The 12,014-nt window shown below is 41.6% G+C and overlaps 1 protein-coding gene across 2 annotated transcripts in view; it reads right to left on the bottom strand.

Moving 5' to 3' along the window:
• Positions 1-5,407: 5,407 nt before the first annotated feature.
• Positions 5,408-12,014, bottom strand: part of LOC122788119 (P43 5S RNA-binding protein-like) — a 292,075-nt gene continuing 285,468 nt past the window's right edge. For both annotated transcript variants that reach the window (XM_044055057.1, XM_044055056.1), the window contains exon 9: positions 5,408-5,872. In XM_044055057.1, the coding sequence (XP_043910992.1) occupies positions 5,621-5,872 (252 nt within the window). In that variant the 3' untranslated portion in view covers positions 5,408-5,620. The remainder of the gene's footprint in view (positions 5,873-12,014) is intronic.

Below are 12,014 nucleotides of genomic sequence, written 5' to 3' on the forward strand. Positions count from 1 at the left end.
CCCTGTTGCGATCTTTTTGCTTCTCCCTCAAACGCCAAATGCGACAATTTCTTCGCTCTACTTCCCCCACCAGGAGTTCCCGAGGGATGCTCTGGTGCATGCTTGGCCTCCCGGTCTCCTTTATGCCTACCCTCCACTTCCTCTGATGCAGAGGTTTCTGCAGAAAGCCAACAGTTTGGGGAGCAGAATGATTCTCATTGCCCCATTCTGGCCTCGACAACCTTGGTTCCCCTTCGTATGGTCTCACAAAATCAATCCACCATGGATTCTGGATCCAATTTCGGATCTCATCTCTCACCCTCTGGGAATGCCAGTTCCCAATCTGCGGACCCTGAAGTTGACAGCTTGGCTGCTCCAATTCCAACCTTAATTAGGACTCGGTATCTCTTCACCGGTCAAAGCAATTTTGGTGGCTGCTCATAAACCTTCTACCAGACAGGTTTATCGGAGTAAATGGAAGAGGTTCTCTATATGGGCAGGGCAGAGAACGGTGGATCCTTTTTCAGCACCTATCTCTGCGGTGCTAGAATTTTTAACAGACCTCTTTCATCAAGGGGCCAGTTCTTCCACGATTAAAGTACAATTGGCGGCTATATCGCATTATCACATTGGACAGGACACAGCTCCCCTTATGACAGCGAAATTATGCAAATCCTTTCTCAAGGGAGTTTTTATTAAGGCCTCCAGTCAAGGAGGTTGTACCGCCTTGGGATTTGTCTTTAGTCCTGCAGGCCCTTACTGCTCCTGCCTTGGAGCCTGCAGCTTCTGCTGATTTAAAATTCCTTTCCTGGAAGACTATCTTTCTGGTAGCTATCACTTCAGCCAGAAGGGTGTCTGAGCTTCAGGCTCTTTGTGTCAAACCGCCTTACCTTTCTTTCTTCCCTGATAGGGTGTGCCTCAGGACCAATCCATCTTTTCTTCCGAAGGTCTCTTCTGAATCCAATATTAACCAGTCTATCAATTTGCCTGTCTTTTTTCCCAAGTATTCAAACAAAGGGGAATACAAATTGCATTCATTGGATGTTCATAGACAATTACGTTTTTATATTAACAGGACAGCTGGCCACAGGAAATCAGATCAGCTGTTCGTCTCCTTTGCTAAATTTGCTCTGGGTAAAGCAGTGTCTAAAGTCACTCTGTCTAAATGGATTGCTAATTGCATATTGCAGGCATATGACACTTCAGGCAGACCTGCTCCTAAGAGGGTTACGGCTCATTCTACCAGGGCAGTCTCTCCGTCAGCCGCCTTTAAGTCCCGTGTTTCGTTGGATGATATCTGCGCGGCAGCTACTTGGGCCTCGCCTCATACTTTTATTTCTCATTACAAGGTGGATGTTGTTTCTAGAGGAAGAGCATCCTTTGGCTCAGCGGTGCTCGGAACATCCTTCCATGATGGCGCCCAAGATTCAGGTAGCTAGGGACTCTGTCCCACAGGTTGCAGACGAATGAAGTCTTCCTACTTCAGATTTAGAAGTTATGTACTCACCATAACGTTCCATCTGAGTAGGTGACTTCATTCGGATGCAACCATCCCCCCCTCCATCCCCCTGACCTTTATAGAGCGAGTATTTATGCTGTTTTAGTATACTGTGGTCAGTATTTGAGGCAAACTCAATCTGAGGTCAGTCAGGGCGTGGCAAGGGGTTATGGGTAAGAGGGAGGAGCTAGGAGCTCGGAGCCTAAGCTTTTGAATTGCCGGCTCGGATCCGAGGTCGGATCCGATACCCACAGGTTGCATCCGAATGAAGTCACCTACTCAGATGGAACGTTATGGTGAGTACATAACTTCTAATTTTATGTTTGGGTTTAGCTCTTCTTGGAGTTCATGTAGGATGCAGCCCGGGACACAGTCTGGTCCCATTGATGCTGTGTTTTTTGCTTTGGAGAGAGAGCGGCTCTTACCAGATCATCTGAGTTGTCAGGGGGGCAGCACTCTGCTGGGATAGATATTTGCCCTTTTGGTGGGGAAGGGGGGGGGTTTGCGCTGAACCAGTCAGCTAGGATGTTGGCACTGTCTGTGGGTTCGGTGTATTTTGTCATTTTGGACCAATTCTGAGCATATCTGGGAATTCCCACCCAGGTTCCTAACATAACTAAAGAAAGCCTTGTAATTATCCTTAGTGTCCGGTGCAATTTTTCTCTCGAAGCTGGCCTTAGACGATTTTATGAGTGCCCGTAGTTTTTTTTGCTAACACTGATCAGAGATGCCTTCCTTTTTGGGATTTTGCTCCATCATGTAGTAGCTTCCTCCTATTGTATAGTTTTGTTTATGGCTGGGGTCCACCAGACAGGTCTGCCTTTGGAGGATTGGGTCTTGGTTTTATTTGGGATTGCATGATCCATGCATTCCTGAAGGTGTTAATAGAATGCGTTTATAAAGGATTCTGCGGTCTGGGCCGTATTTTCCACAGGCCCGGGGGCTTTGAAGGATTCCACCTCTGTTTTGAGGAGTGTGAAATTAGCTTTAGAGAAGTTTTTCACTGTGGTTTTCTGGGCAGAGGGTGGGGTCGGATGTGAATATCCAGTGAGATTAGTTTATAGTCTGATCTTACCAGTGAGGGATACACTTCTGGTCTGGAGCATAGAGTCCCCATGTTGGTGATGATCAGGTCCAGTATGTTTTCCCCTCTTGTGGGAGTGGTAACAAGTTGTTCCATAGCATTTGAGTTTATAAATTCTAGGAACCTTTGAGCTAGGGTGTTGGAGCTAGAGTAATGCTCCCAGTCTGTTTGGGAAGCTGAAGTCACCCAATATAATGGTGTTTGGAGAGACCTTCATATTTTCCAGTGTTCTCAGGAAGGCAGAGTGGGGTTCATGGGTTTGGGAGGGTGGTCTGTAGCAGGCTAAACTGGAAGGCAGTTTTACCCACTGTTAGTTGCACATGGATAGTCTCTGATGCTTCATGCTGTGCCACCAACCTGGAGGTGTGGGTATCTGACGAATATTGATACTCCCTCTCCTTTTGTGGTTCGGTGCAAGTTTTGGGGCCGAAAAGCATAGTATGAGGTATAACCTGGTAGTGCTGGGGTGCTCTCTCGGGAGCCTTGAACCAGGTTTCTGTTACTGCACAGATATCAATGTTCTTCATGCTAAGGAGAGTTTCGAGTGCATGCATCTTGAGGTTTAGACATCTGGCGTTGAGTAGCATTACTTAGTTTCTTATCCCTTGTGATACTTATGGAGGTGGGTTTGTCTTTTGAGCCTTGCCTAAAAAAGGCACTATGGGGGTAGCAAGAGCCTTTGCCAATATCTGAAAGCCCAGGGGTGACAGGTGCAAGCCATCCCTACCAAAGCATCGTGGCTTGTCGAGCATGTCATCCCAGGCTGACAGGCATTGGATCCCCTTTGAAGGACACCAATACTTAAGCCAATTGTTGAAATTGATCATCTTGTCTTCATATTGTGGCATCATTCTTGGCGAGGGTAAGATGCTACTCAAGGTCAGGGTCATACTGGCCTGGGCCACATGCTCAGAGAGCTCGTTTATGTCTCTTTTCATGTAGTCCAGGGAGGTACGTCTTGGGTCATTCACACCAGCATGGACAATGAGTCATATTTGTACTTGCCTTGGAATGACCCGAGTGCGTTATGTGGCGGATCCTAGCGCCCGACAGGCAGCTGTGACCTTCTTGTTCAGCCTGGTGAGCGGGACGTCAGTGTGCCTGATGATAGAGTCACCTATTACAAGTGTATCAGGTGTGTTTAGCCTTAAGGGCTGTGACTGTTCGGCACACTGGCTTTGTGAGCTGTGTGTTACACATGTTTTGTTTTGGGGTAGCGGTTGCTTGGGTGTCTGCTTTGGAGGTCTCTGCTGCTTATGCAGATTTTTATTTAGAGCCTCAAGAGTATATTTTTGTGCGTTTATGTGTTTGGTTTGCTGTTGTGGTAGGTCTATGTGAGACTGGAATTGTGAGTGTGGTTTCCTTCTCCTGACCAGTTTCTCCAGTACTGAGTTGAGAGAGCTTAGCCTCCAGTTTGGCTATATGGTTGCATCTCTCACATGTGTAGTTCTGCTGTCAACTGGTGGATTATATGCACTGAAACTATTAGAACAAAATGTCAGATATCACAATGAACCATATGGAATTAGAAAAAAAGATAGCCCCCAAGTGCTACCTAGGTTTACTGAAACTACCTATCAAATTCATAACCCAGTCTTGCTTTAAACTTTTCAGTATATATTCCAGAAACAGTATCTTGGCATTCAACTACAAACTAAACACTTGTACACAACTAATTTGTTGTATTTACTTATGACATTCTAGAATGAGATCTGTGCTTAGGTTATGATCAACTAAAAAAGGTAATGCAATAAAGTTTGTGTTTTACACAACTTGTGATTTCAAATGATCAGAAATATCACTTTAAAGTGGTAGCTCCATCTTCTTTGCCAAGTGGCCAGATACAAAGTCACATTCCATAGGGTACATCTTGACAGCTCACTGTCCAATCAAAATGACAATTACAGGAAAAATCTATGCTGAGTGTGATCTTTTAACCAAGGATCAACTACTGCCAATACAGGCAATCTCCTCCTCCCACCATATCATGTTGGCTCCATCTGTAATGCAATCGCATAAAAAAAAAAGAAATTCTATTCACAGTAAGTAGTTTGATGCATTTCTTAACTCAGAGTTCCTGATAAGTCAGAACAACTTATCAGGAGCTTTGTTAGCCAACTGCCTTCCACTCCTACCCCAAAATAACTACTTCCTGTCTGGGTAAACCCCTGATGTTATGGATAACTGCAACAGTTTCCAGTTCTGAGAGCAGAATTTGATGCACAGATTTTATTCCTACCCACAAATAATAGCTAGGCCACTGCTATGATAAATGACTGATTTACTGACCGTACTTGGTTTAATTAAAACCATCACAGCTCTTGCAACATATACGGGCTGCTGCATAATCAGTGCTAAATGCAACTGAAAAAAAAACTACTGTCTTTAAACTAATGCCTGCACTTGATACATGAACAGGCCACTGACTACCCACCACCACCTACCACTCACTGTACAACAGCCAAGAAGCATGTAGTTTCACTTGAGATTCATATTGGTAGTTTAAAACTCAAACTTCAAGCCAAATTCTTTAGCAGTTTAATTGTGCTACCAAAATATCCAACTCTTCAATGAGCTTTTAGTTTGCCATTTTAAAACTGGAAATACTCTGTTTTGTAACCTTCAGGGCTGAAATTTCACCACCCACACAAAAGTGGTTAAAATCATGTAATCCCCATGTATATGGCTAGAATGCATCACTGTATTTGACATATCAGTTTGTAGCCAATAAGCTACATTTAAGTTACCCAGAACTACCCGTTTGACACTGTACTCATATCAACCTATAAAAAGCATTGTGAACTCAGCCCATAAGCAAATCAAGAATCCACAGTAAAGAGGCTTACTAAACTGTACTTAGTATCTTTTATTTCAGCCAGCAGAACTACACAGCTGTAGCATAAACATTTAGACAAAAAAATAACCAAATTTAAACCACATAGAGTATCTGAGTATCATAGCTGGCCTAGAAGTTTCCACTTCAAAACAAAAGGTCAGGAAAATGCTTTTAGATCCAGGAAATGAAAAATGTGCTACAGACTCAAATATACATAATGAAATTAAACACTTTTTTCAACTTTCTCTTCAGCCTTTAGTTCAAATAAATCCTTCAGATAAGTTTCAGTTGTGATGGGGTGCTTGATCTTGCGCTCATTAAATAGAGCTGAAAGGTTACTTTCCACTCTGACCTTATGAAACAGCAGCTTCTTACAGAAGAGTCGCGTGAGGTTATCCTCTACTAGTACCTCAGGTCTCCTCTTCCGTCCATTCTTTAACTGCTTCTGCCATCCCATGGGCGAATACAATCTTAACTGTAATTAAGAGCCATTATTGAATAGTTAGTTTCAAGAAATACAATTTCAATACATTGTCCAGAAAAAAAATATCCAACAGAAACCATTCATCCATTCCTGCAAAATCAAAACTTATGACAACTCAGTGGATGCAAGGCACAAACCATCCTGGATAGGATACCACCTGCCCCAGGACATACCTCAACTGTACAGAGGTCTGCAGAATGTCCATATTTTTGCCCGTTTTTCATAAAATTACGGTTTCCTAACAAATTAATGACAAATCCTTAAAGACTGAAGTTAGAAAATGACATTTGAGTTTCAGACTTATGCAAAACCAACTATTTTTTTTTTTAAAAGCAGTATTTAAAAAAGATTTGTGCCTATGTTTGGGCCTTTAACCCACTTATTTCTGGCTTTGTCCAGATTTCTTGCTCCAAGAGGTTTACAGGTATTGCCCAGGATGTACACAAGCACTCAGTATGGTGCACATCTGCAAGCAGAGGACCATGTTACCTACATTTGTCAGAGGTAGGAGTAAACAATCCAGAGGGGCACAGAGAGGACATGCAAACTCCAGACAGCACCCAAATGCTAATTAATGTACCACTCCGCACAGTTTTCAGCTTTTATGCTAGGTCCTGGGAAATCTGCTTTCCATGATTACAGAACCAGACGAATAAAGCATGCACATTTTGTCCTGCACAGCTGGATTGATACCTGAAATAATCACAACAAAGGACAACTAAATTAAATTCAGAGATGCAATGGTCTATGTTACACATTTACTGCCTGCAAGACTACTACATTTGAGTGCAGCTTACTAGCATGGATCAATACCTCTGCAACTACAGGCAAAACAAAGATGTGCTAATAGAAATAACCCAGCCAAAGACTTTGGCAATGGTATGAAACTAATATGGAAGGAGACAACCATATTAAGTCTGACCTTTTACCTCTCCATTTCTGACTCGCCTTTACCTTTTTTCCAACCTACAAAGGCCTTTTTAAACTGGATTCAATTTCCACCACTTATTCTGGAATTCAGTTCCATGGGTCCACATACCTCGGTGATGCAATAACTTTCAGAGCCGCAGGGATCTGATTCCTGGATGTGTTGCCTGTTTTTCATTCCTGCCCATTCCTTCTTTCAGAAATGGGCCCCTTCATGTCAGAAATGGCCTTCTGCACCAAAATAGTGTGCCTCTTCTGGCCTCAAAACGGCTACTGGTCCTCCAGCTTCTAACCATACTCTCTCGTCATCTGCTCATTTTTATGGATTCCTCAGCAGCTTGACATTGCTTACACAGCTTCTGGAACAGTACACAGCACTCAGGGTGTGGCCTGACAAAGACCCTGTACAGAAGCATGACTTCCTTATTCCTGGACCATTTCCCAGCGAATACACCCCATTCTATTTGTTACTGCCACAGCCAGTCTGCTTAAGGTTGAACAATCCATGTGAGAAGCACCAATATAATTTTTCTGCTCTGCTGTATTACACTTCCTTCTAGCTTATGCCAGCATTTTGTAATGTTGGGGCAGTACTGTGCATTTCTTTCCATCTAATCTGACTTTCCTGGTTAATTTGCTTGTCATTTCAAATCCTTCATAGACTTCAACTCCAAGTACCACACATTTGTATCCGACAGGTGAACTCTCACCTCTGAAACACAAATTAAGGGTACTAGACCAAGGAAAGGCACCCATTTACTGATAAGTCCTAGCCCAACTGCACCCTACTACTCAAACAAGCAGCTATCCAACTCCTCAGGTGGACATACCTCCAACTCCTCCAGTTTTAATCAGCCTGTATGAAACAAACATCTTGCTCAAGTCCAGACTGTCCACTGGTAGTTTGGCAAGTTTGCCTAGAACCCAGTCAAAACTGGATTAACTGACAAACCCAAACTTGATGTCCTAAGGATCATTGTGTTGTAGGAAAAGTACAAGGCTTCCCTTTCAGAAATAAGCTTGTAGTTCCAAGGGAATTTTTCTACACCCTTCTGAGTAAAAGGGTAACATTTTCAAAACCTATGACATTTCTGTTGACAGACTGAATTAAAAGACATTTAGAAGTGTATGGAAACTGGATGCATGGATTAAGCCAAGAATGGTTGTTAAAGGCAATTAAGTGTAGCTAGTTCAGCATTAGTGTGTACACCAGTATTTTGATAAATCACATTAGGGACTACTCAAAGCCTGATGTAGCCCTTCCACTCAATACAGTGAAATGAGCAATTCACCTTCCCAACCCTCACCCTGTAGGATAATATATGCAGGGCTCAAGGTAAGCCAATTTAGCACTTCAACATACCTCTCAACCTCAGAGTAAGAAATATGGACAAAGCCATAAATAATGGGGTAACAAAGGCCCAAAAATAGGGACACTAAATACTGCTCTTAAAAACTTAGAAAGATAATACAAAAATAGCAACTGCAGCTAAAAGCTAGTCTTTGCAGTAGAGAAATAAAAGCAAGCCTGGCAACCACAGTTGAAAACAAAATGTAATCACTTCCTCTAGAAGACTTTTAGAGGAAGTGATTACACGTTTTTAGCTGGGTTGTCAGACTTGCTTTGATTTATTTAAACTTAGGTTGACAGACTAACAGGTTGCGAATTTTCTGAATATTAAGTCTGAAATTCAATGTTTAACCATTTTCTGACCTCAGACCTCCGTGATTTGCTAGAAAATGACAACTGAGAAATTGACCAAAATGAGGCAAATTTGGATAGTAGAAAAATATTGCTATTAAAAACTAAGAAAGTTGATAGAACAGGTTTTATATTACTATGGATTTTCTGAATATTATGAAGTTTGAAACCCAAATGTCTGACTTCAGTCTTCAAAGATTTGCCAGAAAACCCAAATTTTATGAGGAAGAGACCAATATTGACAAAAATCTTTATTTTGCAAAAATCTGGACAGTTGACTGGTATCCTTCCCAGCCCTGGGGTAATTGAATAGTGCACTCCTATGCATAAGAAAAGTAACGAGATTCCATAATATTTTGTGTTGATCTCAGCTTATACCAAGATATGCGCTGCCTGAATATACCAAGATATGCAGAAGCTGCCTGAAAACTTTGGTATCCAAGTGTGGCTTACATTCTCTGGCAGAGCAGCTCCACTGTATGCCATTCTGGCATTGCAGACCAAATCCCCTGCAGCCTTTGATATCCTTTATACCAACATCTGTCACCAGAAAACATTTATTCTAGTCTATACTCTGTGTACTCCTTTGTTGAATGGGCTAATCCCAACAGGTTAGTAACCACTTCAGAAGACCTGAGGTGGTATTTATACATCTGGGGGAAATTTTGCTAGAGCACAAGTGGTTTTGTAAGATCTTACCATAACAGTAGATGTCCTGCTTCACTGTTGCAGTATTCTTCACTCTTGGGATATTGTGCAGAGGCTGAACATCCAGCCATAAGTCGCCATATGTCAGATGCATGTCCTACATGCAAGGTGTAAGGTACATGTGTGACGTATGATCACCTAATCCTTATGGTGCAATACCACAGGAGAACCAGAGCAAACCCAGAAGGCAGCAACATGTACATCCAGGAAGGGAAGATTTAGTAAAGGATGCAATACCTCAGGCGAGAGGGACAGAATACTGCAAGTGAGGACATCTACTGTTACGGTAAGATCTTGCACAAACTGTACTATGCCCTTATCACGGTTGTAGTATTTTTCACTCTTGGGAGTACAAAGGCTACTAGAACATCAGAGGAGGAAGCTACAGAAGTGCCCTCAAAAAACCCATGAAGTATGGCCCTAGCAAAACCTGTCCTGTCCCTAGAAATGACAAATTAATATTTGGATGAAAGTGTGGAGAGAAGACCAAGAAGCAGCTTTGAAAATAGATAATGTCCAGACCCTTAAGAATTCACTGCCCTAGCAAAAGGGTGTGAACAGAAGCAAGCTGCTTGCCATGAAAACCTTGAGATCCAAGCGAGGATGGCTTAAAACACCACTCAATTTCCAGGTATGAAAGCTTTGGTACAAAGACATCCTGCATTTGTAGACAAAAGACAAAACTGTCATGAGTACATTAAGTTCAGAGACACTTTGCAGGACAGGCAACAATACAGTGCAAGTGCAATGTTGCAGGTAAGTGGACACTGCAGGCTCAAAAGGGGACAGAAAATCTCAACAAAATGAAAGGTCCAAGAAGGTGGAACACTGGTAGTCATGCTTAGCACTATAGAAAATTTCTATTTAAACCACATAGGATTTTCTAGTGGTGGGTTTTCTGGCCTCAAGGAGAAGATCCATACTGTGAGGCAACTTGTCCCTGAACAGATGAAATAGAAGAGGAAACCAATGCTGTCCTGGACAAAAGGGAGCCACCAGCAAGATTGTGGGCCTGTTCCACATGATTTCTTGTGGAGAGCCTTTGGTAGTACAGGAAGAGGGGCTAGACATGCAGAAACATACCATTCCCAAGACAACGTGTCCTCTTACCAAGCCATATCTATTTGAGGATTAGACCTGTGAAGCATGTGTTCATGAGGATTTGTCCTGGACCTGCTCACGTCTGCCATAAGATTGTTCTTTGAAGGAATATATCCTACCTGAACATCCAAGTGATTGAAGACTACAAAATCCCAAGCCTGAACAGCCAGCTTGCAATTAAGGTAGATTTCATGCCCCCTTGTTTGTTGGTGCACCACACAACTCTGTCTATAAAACCTTTTAGAAAATCTGGAACCCAAGGGGAGGGAAAGGCCTAGAGAGCTAGGATTAGAACATCTCCTTGGTGAGAATATGATCTACCAGTGGTTAATGGTATCAAAAGACCCTGATTAAGGTTGGAGGCAGCTCCTTAGCTTAAAAAATCGGAAGCATGTGTACTGCTCCCTAAGGAGATGAACTTGAAAAGGCAGACCTGTACTCCAAGAAGTACAGAGATCCACCACTGGAGCTCAAGTATGAGAAGGCAAGAGAGGAACCAGATATGACCGTGCTAGAGCCCAGTGTAAGAAACGGAAATTCAATAAATCAACACCACAGCAATAAATCCAAATCTCCAAATAAACCAGAGTAACAAACTCATTCAGTAAGCGCTTTAGTCTTGCAAAAGACTTCAGACTGAAGAAAAAAGTGCTTTTATACATCATATCCACTAACTGGTTATTCAATTACAAAATCAACCACTTTGTGCAAAAGTTTCCACTTTGTTTTTTTAAAATATATACACACATCACTAAATAAGACTTCATGGAAAAAAGCATTTTTTATATATTAATACTATGTTCAGTGTTTTAACCTTTCTTTTCAAATACATTTTAAAATTCTTTGTCATTAAGTCTTGGAGGGTGACTTGCATTTAACTTTAAAATCCAGCAATACTCTTTCCAGTCCAATTCTTCTGCCCCCAAGCTCATTTTCAAAATCTGAAACTTTTTGGTGTCCCTATACACAGTATTCTTATGCTTTCCCCATGCACGTGTCACATTTTTTCCGGACTGCATACATATGTTCTCTCATTTTATAAAATTCTCTGCTTGTCCTACCCACATAGTAAGAGGCACATTATGAGCATACAGATAAACCTCAAATTTGATCTCACAAATATTCTCATTATATATTTGTATTTTAACAAACATATTTCAGTTGAACCTTTATAGATACGCTTGCAAAATTCACAATTTAAGCATTTCCATATCTTTCCTTTCATTAATATATTTTACCTCATCTTGAAATATGCTTAAGATTTTTACCTTTTTTATTTACAAATATAGGCTCATCTCCATTTTCTTTATCTCAGGAAAACCACTCAATTTTCTAATTGTTCCTAACCAAACTATCTGCCCTCCTTCTACAGAGTATGGAACAACCATTTCTAGCCCATATTCATTGGGCTTTTGATTACAATGGAGTATCTGCATTCTGACCAATTGTAAACATTGCAAGCTTCTCTCAACATACTTTGGCTTCACTTATTTTCCATATTATTCCTACTGGATAGCCCATGGCTATACACTTGTTACACAGTACTTCACTTTCTTCAAAAATATTTTTTGTCACAATCTGTTAAATCGCTTTTTTACTGCCCCTTAATATTGTGTTAAACATATCTGGGATGCATACTGTCATTCAAGGTGTTATTCTGAAAACTTTTCTTGTATATATTGGTGCAAAGCTAGT

The sequence above is a fragment of the Protopterus annectens genome, chromosome 13.part0 (assembly GCF_019279795.1).
Source record: "Protopterus annectens isolate FY-2018-M chromosome 13.part0, PAN1.0, whole genome shotgun sequence".
Taxonomy (NCBI): domain Eukaryota; kingdom Metazoa; phylum Chordata; order Ceratodontiformes; family Protopteridae; genus Protopterus; species Protopterus annectens.